At 47.2% G+C, this 25,222-nt stretch overlaps 1 protein-coding gene and 1 non-coding gene across 2 annotated transcripts in view; both read right to left on the bottom strand.

Annotated features, from left to right (window-relative positions):
- The window catches only part of CCDC67 (coiled-coil domain containing 67), an 88,620-nt gene that overhangs the window by 34,003 nt on the left and 29,395 nt on the right, over window positions 1-25,222 (bottom strand). The window contains exons 6-8 of the mRNA XM_015416229.1: window positions 19,523-19,668; window positions 14,474-14,579; window positions 7,876-8,073 (exon numbers count right to left, since the gene is read on the bottom strand). Coding sequence (XP_015271715.1) covers window positions 7,876-8,073; window positions 14,474-14,579; window positions 19,523-19,668 — 450 coding nt within the window. The remainder of the gene's footprint in view (window positions 1-7,875; window positions 8,074-14,473; window positions 14,580-19,522; window positions 19,669-25,222) is intronic.
- On the bottom strand, window positions 21,322-21,393 carry TRNAA-UGC. Its single transcript has one exon. It is a non-coding gene; the product is annotated as a tRNA-Ala (tRNA).

Here is a 25,222-nt window from a genome sequence, read left to right as displayed (position 1 = left end):
CTTTTCTTTCCTACCAAAATGAGTGAGACTTAAAAGGGCTAGACTGTGGCAGGAAGGAGGTCAAGGTTTCCGGACATTAAAAGAATTCACTGCAAATAAAAATGCATGAAATTGGGGACTGAAACCCAGTTCTAATGCCATTTTCCAAAACAGGAGGTGAAAAAAAATCTATTGCAAAGGTATGTTTACAGATTCTCGTATCTGTTTTATAACCTTAGCCAACAGCCCAGTGCCCAGTTATTGGGCATTTCGTTTCACTGTTAATTGGTTGCATAAATGTGCAAAAGTGGGAGCGGGGCACATGCGAAATGCTCCTGCACAAGCTAACGAGGGGCCTCATTACACAAGAGGTGTAAGGAGGCCTGTTAACTTCAACAGAGGAAGCAGGCCCACGTCCGTTTAGGAACACCTGCATGAACTTGCCCTTTCCCTCGGAATGTGTTCTGGAGCTGCCGTGCTGGACTGCTAATGGCTGAATCACGGGTGAAAAGTTTAACTGTTCTCTAACGAAGATCTCGTGTTAGATTAGATTTAAAAATCTGAATTTTTAAGTGAAAGAATGGGTGCCTATTTGATCACCTTGGACCTAAAGGTGATGTACAACAACGATAGTAAGACACAGTGAAGGGACTATAGCAAATAGCACTGCTGTTTGCTGAGGACACTCCAGCTCGGACTAAGATAATCACATAGGTATTTTCTGGACCAGAACTGGAAGATGTTGACACCACAGACACATGACTCTCGTCTTCAAAGACCTCATAAGTATCCTTGTCTTGTAATCTCACTCCTTAACTTTCCTTTTTTGCTCCAGTATTAACTTATTGCTTATTTCATTGCAATATGTCACATTGTAACATGTGTCTATCTGTACCTCAAAGTGTTCGACCTCTGAAGAAGGCCCCCAAGGGGTGGAAACACGTCAGGTCACTTGTTTTGGACCTTGAGTTCAGGTCACTTGCACTTTGTAATGAGGCTTTCATGGGGCCCTTATATGTTTTTAACTGTCTTTCTAATAAATACATGTATACAATAAGTTTACAGTAGGTTTTTAATACTGCCCCCTTTTCAGGCTTCTTTCTTACTGATGTACAACAACGAAACATACAATAAACACAGAAGAATGTACATTGGCGACAGAGCATCCACAAAGGGGAATTTTGAACACTTTTCTCCACATTTTCCCTGGCTTCTCCTTTCCACAGATGCTCTGTAGTGACTCTCCATTGGCTCTTGCGAGTGTGGTTGTCATAGCTGCCGTGGTGACTCAACGCTCCTCCTCTTTGGGCTCTTTCCCCCCCATACATGCACTATTGCACTATAATGGCTCATTTCTTCTTTGAAAAGGGAATAGATAGGTGATGCTAGATTGTTATAGTGCTATAATACCACAAGCACCATAGCACTGTAGCAACCACTGGTTTTAACAGAAAGCTGTCAAAAAGCCTTCCGGTGCCACAGCAGGAAAAAAAAGTTGGGAAAAATAATGCTTGCAAAGGGGGCTGACGGTGAGAAAATGGCACTGATGCAGAGCAGGAAAATGCAAACCAGTCCTTCCGGTCAGCCAGCATTAAACATCCACAATAAAATCCCATAGACAATATTTACTTCACTTATACCCCACTATTCTGCACAGTGGAAGAAGTGGTTTACATCATTTCCCACTCCTCCATCTTATCCTCCTAAGAACCCTGTCAGGTAGGTGAGGCTGAGAGTGTGTGACTGGCTCAAGGCCAGTCAGCAAGTTTCCATGGCTGAGTACAGATTTGAACCTGGATCTCCCACATCCTAATCCAGCACTCTAACTACCACACCACAGTAGCTCTCAAGTAAACATTTTTAAATTCATACATACTTGGACATCACAGTAAAGGAAGTTTGGGAAACAACACATTGAGGATTGGAAAAACATGAAAAGAGGATAATTACAGCATGAAGTTGTATGGATGCTAAAAAATAAAAAAGTGCCCCAGTTTGAATGCCTAGGTGGAGAAATATCTCTGTGTGGAAGCAGCCTAGGCTTTTAACCATTTCTTCTCCTCAGAGAATCCTGGGAAGTGTAGTTCTATGGGGGGAGGCAAGGATATCTAATAGATCATTCTTCCGGCATCCTCAGTAAAGCGCTAGCATAAGATCAATATTGTTTGCTGCGCAGAGAGGTTCTAATATTTTCCAGAAGATGGGAAATAAAGTAGGGACCAGATTTACCGATGCATTTATCATGTAATGCGATGGAAACTTCTACCACAATAACTATTCATGCAGAGTTAAAGAAAATAACCTGAGACCAGTTCTCGCACAGTGCATTATCATCACTCAAGTCAATACCTGTATTCAAGCATTTTGTACAACGAGCAGTCTAATCTGGCACCTGAATTGAAATTGATTTAAAAGTGTCCATCCTAAATGGTTTGGGCAATGGGTTAAAAAAGACCTTGCTTATTCAGTCCTGGGAGAGGGAGAGCTGTGTGAGTTATGCTAGTCGTAAAGAAGGTCTTCAGGTAAAATTTTGTTTTGCAGATTCTTGCACTTTATCTGATCAGTGATGCTTTTATCAAATGACAGGTTTAAAAACACGAATGAAGATGGGTAGGTGTGTTAGCCTGTCTGTAGCCGTGTCTGAAGAAGTTAGCAGTGGCTCACGAAAGCTTATACCCCTACCACAGACTTTGTTAGTCTTTAAGGTACTACTGGACTCTTGCTCTTTTCTACTAAAAACACAAATGTGTGTGTTGCCCAAAGCTTTATCAGCACCTATGAAGGATATAGATAATATGCCGAGCCTGCCTTTCTTCTTCAAGAGTACAGATCAGTGCAGGCTAAAACACCCCCTTTCAGTTCTGAGACAATAAAACCCAAAGTGAGAATGTGACTGTTTGAATTGTGGAAACATAAAAACAAAGTATTATTTATGTAAAATGCTCAATTTGGAAAAAACAAAACAAAACAGATTATCAATCCAGGATTTGTGGCAAAGGGCTAAGAGTGAAGGTGAACAGAGGTTTCCTGCATATCTGTAACTGGAGGTCTTGTTAGACTCATAGAAACAGAAATGGGAATGTAATCATTTTTTCCTCTGGAGTACACAATTCTAACCAACCAACTTCCTGTGTCAAGATCAAGCTCTTCATCAGTATATCTTGTATTTTCTAAAGGGATGTAAAGCAATCAGCATAAAACGATAAAGCAGAAAGGATTTGCACAACATCTTCCATCTCAGAACCTTGAAACGTCTAATCAGGTAAGGTCCCAGTATCAGGTGTCAGGAAAAAAATTTTTTTGAAGTGCAGACAAAAGAGCCATTCTTTGCCTGTTACCTTCCAAGCACTCTAGGACATATTATAAGCATAGAATCATAGAATAATAGAATGTTAGAGTTGGGACCTTGCAGGCCATCTAGTCCAACCCCCTGCACTCTGCAGGAGCATAGCCGAAAGATAGCCCTACAACCAGTGTTCCCTTTAAGCTGAGTTAGTGTGAGCCTAGCTCACAGTTTTTTAGCCTCTGGCTCACACATTTTTGTCTTAGCTCATGAAGGATGGCCCCAGAGCAAACTAATTTATGCAGTAACCAAATTGCTCACTCACAATTTTAATTCCAGTAGCTCACAAAGTAGCATTTTTGCTCACAAGACTCTACAGATTAGAGGGAACATTGCCTACAACAGACCCGAAAGATGGTTGTCCAGCCTCCGCTTGAAAACGTCCAGCGAAGGAGCATCCACCACCTCCCGAGGCAGTCTGTCCCACTGCTCGACCACTCTTACAGTTAGGAAGTTTCTCCTGATATTTAGCCGGTATCGAATCCCTTGTAATCTCCAAACCGTTAGATCTAGTCTTGCAATCCGGAGCAAGAGAGAATAGATCCGCTCCATCTTCTACATGACAGCCCTTCAGATACTTGAAGACTGCAATCATGTCCCCTCTAAGCCTTCTCTTTCCCAGGCTGAACATACCCAACTCTTTCAGCCTTTCCTCGTAAGACTTGGACTCCAACCCTCCCACCATCCTGGTTGCCCTCTTCTGGACACGCTCATTGTGCAATCTGAAGCAAAGCCACACCCTTCAAAGTCCATTGACGTCAATGGTCTTAGCAGGGTGCAACTCTGCTTCGGACTGCATTTTAAGTGTTGCAACGGACAATGGCGTTATTAATATCTAGCGTGCATATCCCAGGTTTCTCATCTCTGCTTTGAACATTTGTTTCATTCACTTATGCCCTGCCGTTCTCCCCAGTGGGGACCCAAGGCGGCTTACAGTGTTCCCCTCTCCTCCATTTTATCCTCACAATGACCCTGTGAAGTAGGTTAGGCTGAGAGAGTGTGACGTAGAGTTGCCAAGCCTTCCTGGCTGCTGGCAGGGGGTGAAGCGGGGGCATTCATGTCTTTATTCATTCGATTTCTGTCCTGCCCTCCCCTCAAGCGGGCTCAGGGAGGGTTACAAAGTCCCATAAAAGGTTGCCAGCTCCAGTTTGGGAAACTCCTGGAGATTCGAGGGTGGAGCCTGGGGAGGACAGGGACCTCAGTGGGAGGTCACCTTCCCAAACATCCATTTTCTCCAGGGGAACTGATCTATGTAGTCTGGAAGTGAGCTGTAATTTCGGAGGGTCCCAAGGCTGGCATCCCTAGTGTGACTGGCCCAAGGTCACCCAGCGGGCTGGCATGGCACAAGCTTGGGTCTTCCGGATTACTCCAACACTCTTAACCACTACACCACACTGGTTCTGCCTTTAGGTACACTTCATCTGAGACCCAGTGTGGCGTAGTGGCTAAGGTTAGAGTTGGGGAAACCCATGTTCAAATCCTCACTCATATGTGAAGCTTACTGAGTGGCTTGAGCTGGTCAGTGTCTCTCATACTAACCAAACCTCACAGGACTGTTGGGAGGATAAAGTGGTGGGAAATAACATGTGCCGTGCAGAGGGCTTAGTTGCCCGTTTAACAAAGTCCTCGCACACCTTGCATGTCTTCCGTGGGTCCTTCTCACAGACGTACTCTGGGAACAAAATGTTCAGAATGTGATTCTCAGGTGTGGGTGGTTCCAACTCAGATTTGGAACAAGGTGTGCAGAGCAGGGGCTGAAGGCTACCCCGTGCCATTTTCCAGACCCAAAACAGCCCTGGGGAAATCACTATTTGTCCAGGAACCATTCCAGGTCATGATATTGGGTGTGTGTGTGTGTGGGGCAGGAAGGCATAAGACTCTTCTCCTCACAGTCTCGATCCAAACGGAGCCAGCGTGCGCTTGGAAGCAGAGGACTGAACTCCCAGAGCATGTCTGTTGATGGGACCTGAGGCAGACCCACGAGGGACGCAAGGGCTTTTTCTTTTTTGCCCCCCGAAGGGGAATTTTTTATTTGCTTTTCTATAAAACTACAACAGAGATTGGGGAGGGGGAGTCTACAATCTATAGAAAAAAGTAAAAAGAACCTAACTAAAACCCCAAGAATGGAGGTTATACAGTGCTTAAAACATAGTTGTTACTCTTATACAGTTACTTTCAAACATGAAGAGTGCCCACCAATCATCGCTTCTGTTGACAAAACCTGCTTATCTGACTGAACAGAGAGAAATTCCAAATCTATAACACACATAACACATCCCTTAAGAAAAAATTAGCATCTCCACGCTTTACTCTCCCCCCCAGCAAAATCTTTAAAACCAATGTTCCCTCAGCAAGAACATTACAACTCGTTTTTCTTCTTCCGTCTTCGATGTATCTTCTTTCTTCCACTTTCTTTTAGTTTTTATAAGTCCGGATCTGTCCATTCGTGATATAAACCAAGTTCCTTTTTTCCTGGGACATCTTCGCTTCCTTAAACGTTTTAGATCAAAAGAGTCTCTCCCTTTGCTGCAACAACAACACGCCCATTGGAGACTCCAACCCCTCTCCTAGCAAGCGGATCTTATAAAGTTAGGGTAGCGACCCCTTTACGCCAAAAAACCGCTTTTCGATCAGCTTGCCAGTCCAGCCACAAAGAACCAAACCCTAGAGTCTCCTTGCCATTCACATATCTCTATGATCGACGTACTGTCCCTTTAAAAGTGTAGCTGCTTTTAGTACAGATCCAGATCGCTTCTCACTTTAGCCACCAGAGGGCCCATGATTCACATTAAAGACAGAGTCTATAGTTAGATCACAACCTAACTTTCCACTGTCCTCCTTGCTGAAGAAAGCATTGGTCCCGCCTCCCTCTTCGCCTCTTGTCGCCAACTTTTGGGGATGTTTACATCAGCCGAGAAAGAATGCCAAAGTCTCTAAGGTCTGTTTAAACGCTCCGCTTTCTAGGCTTTAGTGTCTCGTTTCAACGGCAACTCACTCATCAATCCTTGAATCAATCCACCAGGTCCTAAGACGGCCCCTGGGATCACGCCAGGCAGAGAAAATCGCTAAACCTCCAAATGCTTGTCCCGGTGGTCGCTTCTAATCCAGTACTGGGAAACAGGGCAGGACCTTCAGGGCAGAGAGTAGCCCCCCTGTACCGGCTACCGGCCGGAGGTAGGGCTCTCCAAAGCCCCCTGGCTAGAAGCCCATTGCCTATGGGCTTCATGGGGGAGCGTGCACAATCACGCTCCCTCCTAATCCCCGATTCATGGCACACATCTCTCGGAGGACCCTAAAGACGCTGCCATCGTTCAAAGCGCCAAAGCCGGACATCCGACACAAGGGCTTTGTAACGTGATTAGGCCTTGAGCACTCCATGAAATTGCTGAGCAGTCGGGTTAGAACAGATAAAAGGAAGTACTTCTTCACCCAAAGAGTGATTAACACATGGAATTCACTGCCACAGGAGGTGGTGGTGTCTACAAGCATGGACAGCTTCAGGAGGGAATTGGATAAACATATGGAGCCGAAGTCCATCAGTGGCTATTAGCCACAAGGTATAGATAGTCTGTCACACAGTGGCCAAAAATACCAGGTGCCATCAGGAGGTCCACCAGTGTGGCCAGGACACTAGAGCTTTTGATAAAGTTCTAGTGTCCTGGCCCCACTGGTGAACCTCCTGATTGCACCTGGTATTTTTGGCCACTGTGTGACACAGAGTGTTGGACTGGATGGGCCTTTGGCCTGATCCAACATTGGTTTTTCTTATGGTCTTATGTTCTTAGAAGATAGGCGGAATGAAGAAAATCTGACAGACACATAAGTAATTCCACGTGTGTGAGTTTTTGCATGTGTCATCCTGCCCGTGTGGGTGCATTCTTTATACATTCACCCCTGCAGCATGAGACCAATTACACCACACTGACACAGCCCCCGTGCTGATGTCCCCGCTGTGTGCATGAAAGCAACTCAAACAGGCTGCCACAGAACAGGTGAGCAATTCCCTGTTTCACTGTTGCCCTGTGTACAAAAACACCTCCTACATGGAAAAACTACTGTGCCAAAAAGAAAGGTTTTGGTTTTTTTCCTTGAGCTATTTTTTGAAAATGAACATTTGTTTTACAAGGGGGGGGGGGTTTAAAAAAAAATGAGGGATCATTTAGGCATTCAGTTTGAACTGTTCCAATTCAGGAAGGGCCTGTACAGTACTCAGAATTCTTTATTAAGGTTTACGGACACCGTGCCCAAACACTTTTACCTTGCCGGTACGCTCGTTAGGAGCCAACTGCTAAGAAATCTCATAGTTAGCAGGAAGAAACGCAGATGGGAATTTGGGAAAGCTGTTTGTGGATTGCAATAACATGAAGTCTGGATTATTTGCTTCTGTATGATGTGGTAATATTAGTGCGAGACCACAAATGGACTAATTTCCGGCTTCGGCCAGGCGGTTTCTCCTCATATTCTGTGAGGTAATTGTTTTCATGGCCATCAATAGGCGCTAATCTCCGCAACAGCCAACTGACCAGTGCCGATTTTTCATTCAGTTTGCATACCTGTTGTTTTCCTAACGTTTTCTCTTTTATCTCTAATTTCATTTGTAACTGCCTTTCCAGAAGAGCAGCTTTCTCCGTGATAGTTGCTATAGTGATCTCCTTCTGATGAAGCTCTTCTGTCAGGTCAGAGATTTCGGTCCTCATTCTTTCCACCTCAGAGCGATGGGACTGCGCTTCCTGATAAAGATGGTCCCTTATCTGCAGAAAGTGGCCCAAAAGAGAGAGAGAGAGAGAGAGAATGGGAGGCGGAGTTTCAGATCTTATCGTTTTTTCACCCTACTGCCGACTTTTGAGGCTCTCTGGTTCCAATGCGCCTACCCTTCCGACCACATTAGTGAGAGCGGAGAGATTTCGAAACGTCTTATGATTCAGAATAACCGGCTGCGCTACTTGGTGCAGCTTAAAATGTATACTCCAATCCATCTGTCTTCCTGGTTTGGTGCCACATAGCAGTGGACATGGGGGAGTAAAAGATAGTTAAAGACGAATTGCCCATCAGCTTTCAACCAAGCTGCGAGTCTGCCTGTAATATTTTACATTAAAATTAAGAGTCAGGATAAAAAGCGATCAGAGGGGTTAGAAATCCACCTGCAGACTGTATATTATTGGCCTTATTTCCTTCATTGTGCTTAGACAGTAAATGGATTTGTGGATCACGGACCAGTTTTGTGGAGGTTTGCAAAACACCATTAAGAACATAAGAGATGCCAATGTTGGATCAGGCCAAAGGCCCATCCAGTCCAACACTCTGTGTCACACAGTGGCCAGAAATACCAGGTGCTATCAGGAGGTCCACCAGTGGGGCCAGGACATTAGAAGCCCTCCCACTGTTGACCCCCTCAAGCATCAAGATGACAGGGCATCACTTGCCCCAGAGTCCCTATCTATACCTTGTGGCTAATAGCCACTGATGGACCTCTGCTCAAACAAACAATGAGAAATGTATTGAGAGAGTGGTACCCACCCCACAGGTTGCAACCGCCATCAGCTCAAAGAGCCACATTTATTTCCAACCCTGGCATGAGGCCTGTATTTCAGGGAGGCTTGCAGCATATCCGTTTCTCTGGCAGAAGTGACTTCAAGGTGGGAGCCACCTGCCAACCGTAAGCCTTTCCTGGCAAGGGCCGTGCCCTCTCTCCTGAGACATGAGGCAGGTGCCCCATTGGGGAATGGTGCCCAGAAGACCCTCAGAGGGCATGTCAAAGGGTCACATGTGGCTCCTGAGTGGCTGAGAATCACTGTACTAGGAGGCTGTTGCACCAGCAAAGACAAAGAAGAGGAGGAGGAGTATGAGGAGATTGGATTTATACCCTCCCCTTCACTACCCAAAGGAGTACCAGCACGGCTTATAATCTCCTTTCCCTTCCCCTCCCCACAACAGACACCCTGTGAGGCAGGTGGGGCTGAGAGAGCTCTTGAGAGAACTGCTTGTGAGAGAACAGCTCTGAAAGAACTTGTCACTGACTCAAGGTCACACCAGCAGCTGCACACGGAGGAGTGGGGAATCAAACCCATTTCTCCCAGAGCAGAGTCCGCGCTCCTAACCGCTACGCCGAACTGGCTCTCGGAGGAGTTGTACCAACTGACAGCATCCCGCAAGATGCTATGATAACTGAGGGACTATTTGGATATTGCTCCCCCCTCCCCAGATTCGCTCTGGGAAAAGATCCCCATACATTCCTGGGTACACTTACACCCTTCTGAATGAAAAGGGTGTAAATGTTTAGGACTGGATGGTTGGGCTTCTTCCAGCTTGTGCATTACCTCCTCTGCTCCTTCCACCCTCTCCTCTCATTTTCCTTGGTGCCAGGAACAAAACAGTGACCTTGCAAGTTATTTGGATGTCAGGATTTCCCTGACGTGAAAAACTAATTCGGGATGTTCATCAGTCTCTGCAGTGATGAGAGTAGAGGGGAAAGCAATGAGGCTTTCTCCTGATCTCTCGCCAGAAGAATCTGGAACTCAGGGATTTGTGTTTGTGTGCATGTGTGGGTAATCTCCCAAGATTTCTGCTGTCCTAGTCCCATTACATTGCTTATTAGAAGTCTCCTCATCCTATTGATTGTACTGACTTACTGAGTCTCAATGAGAAAGGTATACTATAAATAACATAGTAAACACCAATTAAATAAATAAAGGTAAAGGTTTCCCTTGCTTGAAAGCCAGTTGAATCCGACTCTAGGGGGCGGTGCTCATCTCAGTTTCCAAGCCGAAGAGCCAGCGCTGTCTGAAGATGTTTCTGTGGTCATGTGGCTGGCATGACTAAACGCCGAGGTGCATGGAACACTGTTACCGTCCCACCAAAGCAGTACCTATTTATCTACTTGAAGTTTCTTCCTTTCGAACTGCTAGGTTGGCCGGAGCTGGGACCAGAGACGGGAGCTCACTCCGTCACGCAGCACTCGGGACTCAAACTGCCGAACTACAGACCTTCCAGTCTACAGCTCAGCGTCTTAACCTCTGAGCCACCGTGCCCCTTAATTAATTAAATAAATACCGTGAGGCTTAGGCAGTACGTGATGCCTGAGGGACCGATCTCAGGCATGTCTTAGGGCAGGGGTGGCCAAACTTGCTTAATGTTAAGAGCCACATAGAATAAACGTCAGATATTTGAGAGCCTCAAAGACATTAGCAAATATCACACACACATTTTAAAGTGGAAAATATGCAAATTTGCTTTTTATTAACATTAAATGAGACTGCCAAAAACAAAAACAAAAAGGGTAAGGACGGATATTGATAATATTTGTCCAGTGATATTTGTTTGCTAATTATATTTATTTGTCTACGACACAGAGAGAGAGAGAGGTGGAAAGAACAAAAGAAGAGATGGAAAGAATGAGAGAAAGAGAGAGAGAAACAAAGATGGGAGGAGGGAGAGGTGGAAAGAAAGCAACTTTAGCTTTAAATGTGTCCTTCAAGTCCCCCCCCCCCAGCCCCAAGCCAGCCAGCGGGGGGGGGGCTTTGAGAACATATTTAAAGTTAAAGCTGCTTTCTTTCTCTGCTCCCCCCCACACACACACACCTCAAGCCTACCCAGCACTGGCTGTGGAAGGGAAGACCAATTGGGGAGGCCTGCCTCCCCTTCGCTTCCCCAGCCGCCCTGCCGGGAGCCGCACAATATGTGTGATAGAGCCGCATGTGGCTCCCGAGCCACAGTTTGGCCACACCTTTCTTAGAGAATCCTCTATCATCTCTCTAAGTCGTGTCGATATTTTGGCAACAGGAACAATCAGAAATGACTTTTGGAAGTCTGCTGAAGAGGAAAATGGCACTGAAATAAAAGAAAATACAGGATTTGCTACCGGAGTCATTTACTGTTCTCTGGCAACGTTCTCTGGCATTGGACACAGCCTTGAAGGTCACGTTTCCTGGACTATCCTATTCTCTCCCGGCAGCACAGTGAAGATTGTGAGTTTCCAAAATCTTTTTGCCAGTAACAAATGGGGAGCATTTAGAACAGTATTACCCTTCTGGATGCTAATACAGAAAGCAGCAATGGAACTACCCCCCCTTACAGTTTTCTATTGACCTTTTCAGAGGTTTTTATACTTACTCACAAGTTGTCCGTTTACTGTTACTGAGACGTTGGAAAGTAGCAAATACCAATATTGAGATATATTATGTGCATGCTTTGGGCAATTTGGGGGGGGGACGACGGGGACGACAGCATCCACACAATATCACATTTGACTATTATAATAGACCCTACCTAAGTCTGCTCTTACTCCAACACTCCAGCCGGTATAGAACACTGCCACCTGGTTGCTATCAGGAGCTAGGTAGAGTATGCATATTATACCCATTCTGCACTTACTCCATTGGAGTCAGTCACCAGGTACAATTCAGGTTACTGGTCCCACATATCTACAGGACTGCCTCTCCTGCTATGAAGCATTGAGACACCTTGGCTCAGCTGAACAAAGCACTTTAAAGGTCCGTGTGTGTGTGTGTGTAAAGTGCCATCTAGTTGCAGCTGACTTATAGCAACCCCCCCACAGGGTTTTCTCAGCAAGAGATGTTCAGAGGCGGTTTCCCATTGCCTGTCTCTGTGTTGCGATTTCGGACTTCCTCGGTGGTCTCCCATCCATGTACTGGCCAGCTCCCACTCTGCTTAGCTTCTGGGGACGGATGAGACTGGGCTAGCCTGGGCCAGACAGGCCAAGGCCTTTTAAATGCGCCATCCTGCCAACAGGTAAGACTGGGAACTGTCCGGACTTGCGCATTCTCTGTTGAGGCTCCCGCCTTGGTGAATGGCTTGCCTGGGTAGGGCAGGGAGGTTCCCACATGTCTATCTTTCTGCAGACTATGCAAGACAGAAATGTTCAGAAGGGCATCTTTATAAAGGCTGTCATATAATGGAGCGGATTCATAGGGCAGGCCCGTAGCCACAGTGGGGCATTGGGGGAGGCAGAGCCCCACCAAGGATAAGCCCTGCTCACCTCCTGGAGGATGCCAGATCCTCCCATCCACCCACCTCCACTGCACTGCACTCCTTATCCCTGCCCCTCCCTCTTCCAGGGAAGCGGCACTGCCACTTCTGGTCAGTTTCACTCCAGCTGATCAGCTGTTAAACCTAACAGCTGCTTGGAGGGACGTGAAACTGACCAGAAGCGGCAGGGAGGCTCTGGAAGGGATGGTCCCTGAATTACCTTCCCAGAACACCAGGGGTCATTTCCTGCAGGAGTGCACAGGAGCGGAGGTCCGGCAGTAAAGAGCCCAGGGGGCAGGCACATGCAACAAGCCCCACCCCTGCTCCCAGCAACCCCCAGTCAGAGCAAGAAGCAGCCAGGTAAGTTGCAGAACCCCTCCCCCCAGTCCAAAACAGTCCAGTGGCACCTTTAAGACCAAGTTTTATTCAGGTACAAGCTCTCCCTCCTCTGTGAGGACAGATCTGCATGTTCCTCCCCCCCCCCCACAAAAGCTAGCATTCCAAAACAGTCCAGTGGAGCCTGAGTGGTGGGTGTTGCCTTCTGACACACTTCTAGTGATGTCAGGGGGTATGGCATATGCAAATAAGTTATGCTAATGTGTTACGCTAATGAGCTCCTGCACCTCTTTTTCTACAAAATGACCCCTGCGGGGAACTGAGTAAATCTAATTAGTAATCTCATTAAATCCTTTGCTCCTAGGCCTGACCTGGATAGCCCAAGCTAAGCAGGGTCAACTCTGGCAAGTACGTGGATAGGAGACTTTGGAATACCAGCAGTCGGGAGGCAGGGGCAGGCTTTATTCAGCCACCTCTCTGAATATCCTCCAAGTTCCCAGCAGGGGTCAATCACCAGATGTTGACATGACTTCCAAGTGCACACACTGTCAATCACCAGAAGTTGCCATGACTACTAGGTGCGTGTGCACACACACACATATGAAAAATACACACACACCCTAAGTTTCCCGTTTCCCTGCCCCAGTGCCCCAGTGCCCCTGCCCCACCAACCAAAATTTCCTGGCTACGGGCCTGTCATAGGGTGCTTTTATAAAAACATAGTTTATTGCACTGTTTACTGTATTACTATCTTGCTTTAACCACATTCTCTTCTACCTCTGTAATCCATTTCCTGCACTGTTTATGGTATGCGATGCCTTAGATTAGCTTTTGTTTGTATTGCCTTCTAATTCTAATTCCTAATTCTGTGATCCTCTGACAAAACAAATACTTCTGGCCCAGTTGGTCTTTCCCGGGTTTTGGCACGTTCTTTTCTAAACCTGCTTTTCTCAGATATTTTGCAGAAAACACAGTCCAAATGTATTATCACACAATCTGGACATGAAGCCGTGCATTTCACAGGTCCTGACCATATCTTTCTATCAGCCCCTTGTGTCCTTCATTTTTTCTGCAGCACACCCAGAGGACTTTTGGATGACCTTTTTTTTAAAAAAAGGGTAATTGCTATAATGCTATAGCAGCCCAGGTTTGTTTGTTTGTTTGTTTTTTAAAAAGCCCTCCAAAAGCTCTCCAGTGGTACAAGAGGGGAAAGCTCAGGGAAAATGAAGGCTGATCGAGGAAAGATCACAGAAAACTCCAGCTTGGAAGCCTGTTTCCAAGATGCATGCTTCTGCATTCACAGCGGCAACGAACGCCAAAAGGCAAATCCTCACCAAGCGGATGCAGCCTGTGTTTTCATTACAGTTTCATCACCCCGTACAAACAGCAGAAGAGCATCTCTGGAAGATGTATTATCTAATTCTACCTCTCAATTCCATGCTGCTGTAATTCTAGAGTAGGCCTTATTCTAGTGTCCATTGTCCATTCATGTAGAACCATTGCCAACAGGCCAGGCGGGCACTTCCCGTGAACTCTGCTGTGCTCTAAAACGCATCCCAGAATCCTCTGCAACATGCAAAGGGTTCCATGGCTGATGGGTTACCCCAAGACAGAAAGCTGGGGGATGACTGATTCAGAGCAGCTGCAGCACCTGCAAAAAATGGCAAGAAGATATTCTAGGCGTATGATTATCACAGAGAGCTTCTTTCTAAACCTCTGGATGAGTAATTCCAACAAGAGACAGTAGAGCCCAGATCATAATTTGCCTTACTTGTGTTTGTGAAAAGATTCTGGAACATCAGTTTCTGAAATACTTCTAGTGGGAATTACCTGGTTTAGCTCTTTCTGTTGATTTTCGCACTGCTGTTCCAAGACATGCATCTCCACTTTTTTTGTCTCCAGTTCCTTGATGCACTGGGCATAAGCCGACTGAAGCCTTCAAAAAAAAAAGAATCATTACAAAATTACATGCCCAGATTCTTCCCTTGCAGGGGGGGAAAAAATCTGAATGAGGTCAAAGTGGACAGACAATGCTATTTTAGTCAAAGAAAATGTAGGGGACTGACAGTGCAATCCTATGCAAAGTCACAAGTCTAAGATGGCAGAGTCACACGCACAAGGTAAAGCAGGGGGAGGGGGGAAGCGAGGCTATTGGCTCTGTAGGAATTTGCTCCGCAGTTGCGCGATCACACAGTCCTTGGAAGCTGCAGGCACAGCCCGCCACTGAGTGATCAGACACAACCACGGATGAATTGGGGTGTGTTTTTTTTGCCATGTGTTTCCGGTGTGCTTCAACAAGGGATCGATGATTTGCATCTCTGCACTGAGGGCTCCCCATGCAGTGTGCAATGATGTGCATACCGAGACAGGGGGGGGGGGAAACAACGGCATGGAGTCGGGATGGCCCGATCGGACCATCCTGACGCCATGGGAGCACGCTGGAGTGATCACACAGGGGAAAGTCCATCCGTGGCCCATAGCAACCGGTTTGCTACCGGACTTTCCCCAGTGTCTTTTTATTCCACTCCTGCGGCGGAGCAAAACGGGTTGCTGACGGGTACAGGGCACTTCCCAGATGTTTGTGTCTGATCGCGCCGTTTAAATCCGCCCAGCATTCACGCCTATGGCGCGGCTAATTGTGCGTGTGACCTAAGTCATGTAAATAAGTGGACTTAGACTGGAATAACTCTGCAGAGGATTGAACAGTTGGAACACGAAGGAAAACCTGGGGGAGTTTCCAACAAATTTCCTGTTTCTCAGCATTGTATTTTTTCATATCCGCCCTGGGCCTCCGGGAAAGGGTGGAATAGAAATCTAATAAATAAAATATAAGAGGACACACAGCTTCACTCGGGTGTGTTCCACACAGGGACAGGCTTGCCTAGTTTCCCTGGTGCCAGCACAGCTGCCAGTAAGCACAGCGGCAACAGAGATTCTACTCGGTGGGTTTTCCTGCATCACCCCTGCCCTAATCCCCTCCCTCCTGCAGGAGCCATTCCCAACCTCACCCCTGCACCCCTGCGGGGCTTTCTCAGATTTTTGGAAAGTTGGCAACTAACTTATGGTGACCCTGTAGGGTTTTCAAGGCAAGAGATGTTCAGAGGTAGTTTCCCATTGCCTGCCTCCACGTCACGACCCCTGTATTCTGTGGAGGTCTCTCATCCAAATACTAGCCAGGGCTGACCCCATTTAGTTTTTGAGATCTGGTGAGATAGGGCTATCCTGGGCTATCCAGGTCATAGCATTATGAAATTACTACAATCTACTGGTTCCTCTGAATCCCCTGCATTTGCATAAAAAGTAAGACTCTACCCTTCCTTTCTTTTCAATGGGGACCTAAGAAGCTTCCATCAGGGGGCTTCCGGTGAGGAACTATGGCAAGCTGACATCTGGGAAGAAGCGGAGAAACACCACGGTTGAGAACACCAGCTGGAAGGTGGTTTCTGGCCAGCACAATTTTCTTGGATTAACATGGAATTCACTGCCACAGGAGGTGGCGGCGGCTACAAGCATGGACAGCTTCAAGGGAGGAAAGCAATGGCGAACCTAAACAGCATGATAAAAAGTAGAGACATCACCCTGCCAACAAAAGTCCGCATGGTCAAAGCAATGGTATTCCCAGTAGTCATGTATGGCTGCGAGAGTTGGACTATAAGGAAGGCCGAGCGCAGAAGAATAGATTCTTTTGAACTATGGTGCTGGAGAGTCCCTTGGACTGCAAGAAGAACAAATCAGTCAATCCTCAAAGAAATCAACCCTGACTGTTCCCTGGAAGGCCAGATAATGAAACTGAAGCTCAAATACTTTGGCCACCAAATGAGAAGGGAGCACTCACTGGAGAAGACCCTGATGCTGGGAAAGATTGAAGGTCAAAGAAGACGGGGACGGCAAAGGATGAGATGGTTAGACAGTGTCATCGATGCAACGAGCATGAAGTTGAGCAAACTTCAGAGGATGGCGGAAGACCGGAGGGCCTGGAGGGAGCTGGTCCATGGGGTCGCAAAGAGTCGGACTCGACTGTGCGACTGAACAACAACAACAAATGGAGCAGAGGTTCATCAGTGGCTATTAGCCACAAGGTATAGATAGGAACTCTCAGTCTGGGGCAAGGGATGCTCTGTATTCTTGGTGCTTGGGGGGGGGGGCAACAGTGGGAGGGCTTCTAGTATCCTGGCCCCACTGCTGGACGTCCTGATGGCACCTGGTATTTTTGGCTGCTGTGTGACAGAGTGTTGCACTGGATGGGCCACTGGCCTGATCCAACATTGTCATATGTTCTTAAGGGAGATTGGGTGAGAACCCACTTGCACTCCGAATGGCTGCTCCTCATGAGTAAACTGCAGAAACAGAGGCTTTCTGCAGCCAGCTTGTGAGTTGAGCAAATAGGAGTCCTGGGATTCCATATGCCCACCGCTGTGGTGTAGCGTATATGGACATTAAACCTGGCCATCCTCATTTAAGAACATAAGAACATGAGAGACGCCAATGTTGGATCAGGCCAAAGGCCCATCCAGTCCAACACTCTGTGTCACACAGTGGCCAGAAATACCAGTGCCATCAGGAGGTCCACCAGTGGGGCCAGGACATTAGAAGCCCCCCCACTGTTGACCCCCCCCCAAGCACCAAGAATACAGAGCATCACTTGCCCCAGACTGAGAGCCCCTATCTATACCTTGTGGCTAATAGCCACTGATGGACCTCTGCTCCATATGCTTATCTAATTCCCTTTTGAAGCTGTCCATGCTTGTAGCCGCCACCACTTCCTGTGGCAGTGAATTCCATGTGTTAATCACTCTTTGGGTGAAGAAGTACTTCCTTTTATCTGTTCTAACCCGACCGCTCAGCAATTTCATTTCATTTGACCAGAGATACCGGAGACTAAATATGTCTCCATTAATGAGGGCGCACATTTTACAGATTACGTGGGGGATCTGTTTTCCCAGAGTTTCCTTTACCATTAGAAAAACACTTATGGGGTGGGTGAGGAGGCAATATTTTGTCTGGGTCCATGGCACTGGGAAAGGGTCCCCCCGCAGCCTTTCTCCCAATGACATTTCTTCAGCTGAAATCACACACAGGGCGGATGATAGCTTCAAGAAGACAAAAACATACCAGCCACCTACTTTACTAAACCTGTCTTCACCCACCAAGCAAAAACTGATTTATTGAAACAATATATCCCATCTTCCCCCAACCCAACAAAATGAGGGTGGCTCTAGGCAGTTTACGAAGCAAGCATAATCACCTCCCAAAAAAGGTACAGCGCAGAGTATGTTAAAAATGAGAAAGAGCTCAGCCAACACACAAGTAGAATTACATCTAAGGAACCGACTAAAGCATAAGAAACACAGCTTGGCTTTCCTCAGACATGCTAAACTAGAGATCTTCAACTTGGTGCCCATAGTCACCATGGCACCAACCAACACCTTTCTTGGTGCCCACCAAGTATTTCTGGAAAGGGGGCAGGGCCTGGTGGGGTCTCTGATCCTCTACGAGAGATCTGACTAGCTGTGCAGATTTTTTAAAAAATTGCTTTGGCAAGCAGCTGCCATCACAGCACAAGGACCTTCACTGTGTAGGCAAGAAAACAAGGATAAACTCTGCGTAGGCAAGAAAACAAAAACATTTCAACAATTTGTTAATTTAAAAAGGCCTCCTGTTAAGCATAGCTTCTGCCTGAAATGATGAAGAGTTACTAGTGTTACGTATAACACCAATAGTAGAATTACATCTAAGCATGTGGCTATGTGGAATTACATTTTGTGGCTGGCTCCGCCTTCTAAGGCAGCCATTTTGTGACTGTGCCCACCACTCTGTATCAGAATCCCAAAGGTGCCCGTGGGCTGAAAAAGGTCAGGGGCCCCTGTGTTAAACAGTGCTGGGTGGAAGCCTGCCTAATATCTTCCGGAAGGCTATTCCATGGGGCTAGGGTTAGGGTTGGGGCCACCACCGAAAATAGCTGCTCCCAGAAGGGGCAACCCATTTATATTGCGGAAGCGGTGGGGGGAAGAGAGTAAAATGACAGATCCCCTAGCACAGCATTACTGATCCGAATCAGGCCCCAGCAAGATAATCCCAATCCAAATTGGAGGGCACGCCTGCTGCTGCTTTTATGTTAAAGAAATGCTGCCAAATCCAGTCGCGGATCTCCCTTGCAGCATGTTGTTTGGCCCTGAGATAGCTCTGAGACACTGCTTCCAAAATGGAAGATAATTTGAAATTCTAATCCAGAATATCTCTGAATACACCAGGGGGTAGTTTCAGGAGGGCAGCCCTGTTGGTCTGTAGTGGCTAGATTCGACTCTTAGAGATCGACAAGAGTTTGGGGGTATAAGCTTGGATGCTCAAAGCTTATATCCTCCCAAAATCTTGTCGGTCTCTACGGTGCTGCTGGATTCGAATCTAGCTATACCAGGGGTGCAGCCGAGAAAAAGGGAAATCTCAGTGAAATACGTGTTGCTTAAGCACCCAGTTAAGTCCTTTGATAGACTGGCATATACATTCCTTTGGATGGCGTTCCATATCTAGAGTATGCTGAGAAAAAGTAACTAAGACCCTATGCCTGGAACCATCATCGGCAACCTGCACCTCGCCGGCGTAAACCGAAACCAGCATGGGACCGAGATGATAGTCCTAAAATCACTGCTGACTGTAACCCACCATGACGGATACGATACTGTGCATCATCATGCAATATCGTACACTATTATTTCATGCAATATCGTACACTAGCACTTTATTAATGGTTTTATAAATGCTCTGTTTTATCTGTCTTAATTTTTGTGTGGGCCGCCCTGAGCCTGCCCAGAGCGAATAAATAAATAAATAAAACTAGATCATCCCACTCTTACAGTGCAGACCTGGGTTTCCAATACATACTTCACATGATTGCCTTCCTTATTTTTATAGTCTTCCATTTTGGCAACTTCTTTCTGCAACTGCTGGCATTCCAGTTCTACCATGTTCAAGAGGTCGTCGCGGGACTGCAGCTCATTCTTCATCTCTGTAAGCCTGGCTTCGAAGTTCTAAACAAATCCAAACACGGCATTCAAAACGATTCATTCAAGCGGCAGTTTGAAGGTTCACGGGCTCTCTCGCGTTAAAAACCCTGACATGCCGTAGAAACGCAAGATGCTTCTGTTTTACTTGAAAAGCGGCTTTTAATTTGATTGTGTTCTTCGCCTCCTTTGATAGATTTTCATTTGCAAGCCTCTTTCCTCAGAAAACTCCCTTAAAAATAAAGCACTCGAGTATGGAAATCTAAGCACTAAAAAGGGGGGACGTTTCCAAGTAAACACACCCAGGAGCAGGCTGCGAGGCTCTTAATACATACCATCCTAATTTGATTACCACAGAAGCATTGTCTCATAGAAACACAGAACTGGAAGGGACCCCAAGTGTCATCTCTTCCAACCCCCTGCATAATGCAGGAAATTCACAACTCCCTCCCCCCTTCTCCCAGTGACCCCTGCTCTGTGCCCGGAGGACACAGCGGTGTTGTGTTATGCACAGACAGTGATTTGGATTTAAACTTAGTTTTCCATCAACAGAAGAGTAATTCCACCAATGAAGGAGGCACTATGCCCCTGTACCTTTAATTTTTATTATTCCCACTTATCTACCTCATTCATTTACATTGTTGCTTCATTTATTTACATCGTTCTCCTCCTACAAGACACCCAGCACACTTCCGTGGCAAGGTAGGGATCCAAACTTGGGTCTCCCGGATCCTAGTCCGGTCTCTGCTGATCCCCTCTCCCACTGCAGATCCCCTCGTGGCACCAAGCACAGGTCCTGTGGATTCCTCTGATCCGGGGACAAGGGGAGCACCACGAAACACAGTGGGAGAGGGGCAACGGTCAATTCCCCCCCCTTCCTAATTCCTCCAAATGACTGGCCAACTTATCTACCTCATTCATTTACATTGTTGCTTCATTTATTTACATCGTTCTCCTCCGTTCTAGACTCACAAGACACCCAGCACGCTTCTGTGGCAAGGTAGGGATCCAAACTTGGGTCTCCCGGATCCTAGTCCGGTCTCTGCTGATCCCCTCTCCCACTGCAGATCCCCTCGTGGCACCAAGAACAGGTCCTTTGGATTCCTCTGATCCGGGGACGGGACGGGGGGGGGAGCACCACGAAACACAGTGGGAGAGGGGCAACGGTCAATTTCCCCCCTCTTCCTAATTCCTCCAAATGATTGGCCACAATCCAACAGAGACAGTGAGGGTATGATAACTTTTTTATTAGGACCATCCAAGGTGAATGCAAGTTTTCAAGTTCAGGCAGGATGTGAAACACAAAAGAAAAGCCAGTCTTGGGGTTGAATCCTAGTGATAATCTCAGTGAACAAAAAGCATCTCTGTTCCCTGAACTCACCTTCTCTGCATTACCCCTCCTGGGGCAGCCCACCCATCTCCCTGAAAATGCTGCTCCCGGGGGAGAGGGGACCTTCAGGTTCAGCATGAAGGTGAACCAGAAGTCTGCAGTGAGGCCTGGCAGACATCGCTGTCTGAATACAACCTACCATCTTGGTATTTTTAAAACTCTCTGAGAGGCTACATGAAGCTGCATTAGACCACCAGTCCAAGGTCAGTACTATCTACACGGACTGGCAGTGGTTCTCCGGGATCTGAGGCAGAGGTGTTTCAGATCTCCTACTGCTTGGTCCTTTTAACTGGAGATACCAGGGGTTGAACCTGGGACCTTCTGCATGCAAAGCAGAGGCTCTTCCACTGAGCCACAGCCCCTTCCCATACATCTTGACCATGCAGGAGGACATCCAAATTGGTAAATCTACATTAAAGATGGGCATTGCTTTTATATTTGTTTTAACATCATGGCTACCTGTCAGACCCCTGGAGAAATCAGTTCCCAACAACAGCCATTCAAAGAAATAAACAGTTTATTGAGACATTGATAGGATCCAGGCTCTTAACGGTTCTGTGTTAGAACTGGGGGAAAGTGTGCGAATCAAGTAATTATACCTAAATTAAGCAGGACCCTAATGGCCTGGGCCAATCACACCTAAGCTAAAGGTCCGCCTAAATAATGACCTATGGTTCCCAGGGGAAAGAGGACACCAGTCGTGACTGGGGCTCAAGGTTACATGTCTGAGCTGAGGAAGATAATGGCAGAGCGAACAGAAATGAAAGTATACGTTCTTCACATACCCCGTGTCCCCCTGGCAACCAAACCCAAGGAAGGGGCAAAGTTGACATACCCAACACCATATTGGGAACTGTTTCGGAGGGTAGCTGTGTTGGTTTGCAGTAGAACAGCTAGGGACCAGGAGCACCTGAGAGCTTTCGAGAGTCAAAGCTCCCTTCACCAGATATCCTGGAAATACTGGTTTTGTGAGTGTTATGAAAATTCTGTTAGAGCACCCAAACAGGTGTATGCCAATAAATCTCTTTGGATTCCAGATGTTACGATCACAGGCTAGGGTCCACCATTTTCTTTGCTGGTGATGATAATTCTTCATTACTATGCCACAGGTAGGCATTATAAAACCCATTTTTAGAGGGGGGAAGTTCAATACAGAACAACAGAAATGTTGTAAAATTAATAACTCCTGGATTTTTGATTTTTTAAAATTTTATTAGATTTATATACCGCCCTCCCCAAACAGGGTCAGAGTGGTTCCATTCACAAGGGAGAATGGAATCAAAACAGAGATAAGCATATGGAGCAGAGGTCCATCAGTGGCTATTAGCCACAAGGTATAGCTAGGGGCTCTGGGGCAAGTGATGCTCTGTCTTCTTGGTGCTTGGGGGGGGGTCAACAGTGGGAGGGCTTCTAATGTCCTGGCCCCACTGCTGGACCTCCTGATGGCACTGGTATTTCTGGCCACTGTGTGACACAGAGTGTTGGACTGGATGGGCCTTTGGCCTGATCCAACATTGGCGTCTCTTATGTTCTTATGTTCTTAACCAGCAAGTTTGTGAAAACTGGTATAATCCCTAATCCCTAGCTCCTGTCAAAGAACTAAAGAGTGATTAACACATGGAATTCACTGCCACAGGAGGTGGTGGCGGCTACAAGCATGGACAGCTTCAATAAGGAATTAGATAAGCATATGGAGCAGAGGTCCAGCAGTGGCTATTAGCCACAAGGTATAGATAGGAACTCTTGGTCTGGGGCAAGGGATGCTCTGTATTCTTGTTGCTTGGGGGGGGGCAACAGTGGGAGGGCTTCTAGTGTCCTGGCCCCACTGATGGACCTCCTGATGGCATCTGGTATTTTTGGCCACTGTGTGACAGAGTGTTGGACTGGATGGGCCATTGGCCTGATCCAACACTGGCTTCTCTTATGTTCTTATGTTCTTAACCACTGTTTCCAGGACTTCCTGGGTAAAGCGAATGTGACTTCGATGGCCCAGGCTAGCCCAACTTCGTCAGATCTCAGAAGCTTAACAGGGTCCAATGGCACCTTTAAGACTAACAAAGTTTTATTCAAGGTGTGAGCTTTTGTGTGCACTCACACTTTGTCAGGCGATGAAAGGGTTGGCTCCGGTTAGTATTTGGATGGCTGACCACCAAGGAGTTCCAGAGTAGCTATGCAGAGGCTGGCAAGGGCAAACCACCTCTGTTAGTCTATTGCCTCGAAAACCCTACGGGGCCACCATAAGTTGGCTGTGACTTGACAACACTTTACACACACACAGTCAGCCAAGCGGCCCTGTGGGGCATGGGTAGTGTTGGGTCACCCCGATGGGCTGCAGTGAAGTATTTGGGGACCCCAGTCTAAGGCCACAGGCACTTGTAACAGAACGATAAATCAGTAGTGTGGCTTCTGCCTCCCAAAAAGATATTCGGTGTTCTTTAGGTATGGTATGCTTATGGTAGGTATCCCAATGGAAGCCTACCCTCTGGTAGCAGCGCACTGACGGATATCGACAACTAAGGCATCCATCACAAGGAACAGGAAAAAAGTTGTAGATTTCAAAATCAGAAGTCCACGAGTATAGGAGTTGTCCTCTCCATGTACTTGAGTACATTTCAAATATAAGTGCTGAGCTTTTAAGAGCATCTGGAGTAGTCAGAGTGACTCCGTTCCCAAAAATGATCCACTGTGAGCGGTGAAAGCAAGTCTCTTTAGGGGGAATGGGTGTTTTTGGTGGGGGATGTGTCTTTACATTACAATAATCACCACAGGATCGTTCTTAAAAGCTCCAGCATGCAGTCCCTCTAGCTGAAGAAGGGGCATAACACTGAATGAGCAGCACGCTGTGCATCCTTCATACAGCTCAGTGAAGACACAATTCATTCACTTCGGCTGCCGCTGCTTTACAGTTCAAGGGGGCTTGCCGAACAGCAGGCCGAGTGCCACTAACACCTGTCGGTGTGGCACAGATCCAGTACACAATAGACTACACCTCCTCCCTGATTAGGGGTGCCAGCTCTGGGTTGATGGATTCCTGGAGGTTTTTTGGGGGGGGGGCTGGGGAAGGCAAGGTTTGGCGAGGGGAGGGGAGGGACCTCAGTGGGATATAATGCAATAGGGCCCGCCTTCCAAAGCAGCCATTTCCTCCAGAGGAACGGATCTCTGTCACCTGGAGACCAGGTGTAATACTTTATTTATTTATTTATTTATTTATGTTTCTATCCTGCCCTCCCCCACAAGGAGGCTCAGGGCGGTTCACAATAAGAGTCAACGGAGTAAAAACATTTTAAAACTGTTTAACAATAATACAGTTAAATACCGGGCGCTCTCCAGTCTCCAGCCACAGCTTAAAGTGGCAACCCCGACCCCCGATGGACCTGTTCAGAACCACCTACTGGCCTGTTTAAGGACTGATTTCATAGGGTCCGAAGAGATCACACAGAGGTGACATCTCTTGGCTAAGCTGTTTAATGCTGCCCACCGTGAAGCAGCAGGACAGAGCAGGCGGGCTCAAGGCCCAACCTTGAGTTCATTCTTCCTGGGCCAGCCCCGTAGCCAGGAATTTGGGGGGGGGGCACTGGGGCACAGCTATTTATATTAAATGAAGTGAGCAGTGCCCCCACCCTACCCCAGTCTTCCCCCAGCTTAAGCTCTCCCTCCTCCCCAGGCGCAGGGGGGAAGGAAAGGAGGACTAGTTTGGCGGGCCGGGCCAGTATTGTTGAAGGTGCACTAGCAATGCACCAGCCCGAAGCCGTTTCACTAACCCTCCTTCCTTCCTCCTTCTGCAGGAAGAGCCACAGGAAGGAAGGAGGGTTAGAAAAATCACTCTGGGCCAGTGGTGGCGTGGCTTAAGCAATACTGGCTTGGCCCACCAAGCAGGAAGAGCCACGCTGCGCCACCCCCCGACCCCAGCGCCCCCACCCCAATCTTGAGCCACAGCTGCGCGCCACGCCAGAATGAGGGTTAGAGAATTGCTTTGGGCCGGTGATTCTCTAACCCTCCTTACAGCGCAGCACGTGGCTTAAGAATTGGGTGGGGGGCTCTGAAGATCTGATAGGGGGCTCAGCCCCTAAAGCCCCACCGCTGGCGACAGCCCTGTCCTGGGCACAGCTGCAAGAGAGAAGGTGGTATCTAAACAGCCCCTATGAGCAGAGAGCTGCTTAAACTGTTTGGTTTAAGTGAAAAACATTTCCC

Source organism: Gekko japonicus, unplaced genomic scaffold (assembly GCF_001447785.1).
Source record: "Gekko japonicus isolate JY-2015 unplaced genomic scaffold, Gekko_japonicus_V1.1 scaffold568, whole genome shotgun sequence".
Taxonomy (NCBI): Eukaryota; Metazoa; Chordata; class Lepidosauria; order Squamata; family Gekkonidae; genus Gekko; species Gekko japonicus.
The sequence above is the reverse complement of the archived record's forward strand: the minus strand, read 5'-3'. Positions and strand labels throughout refer to the sequence as shown.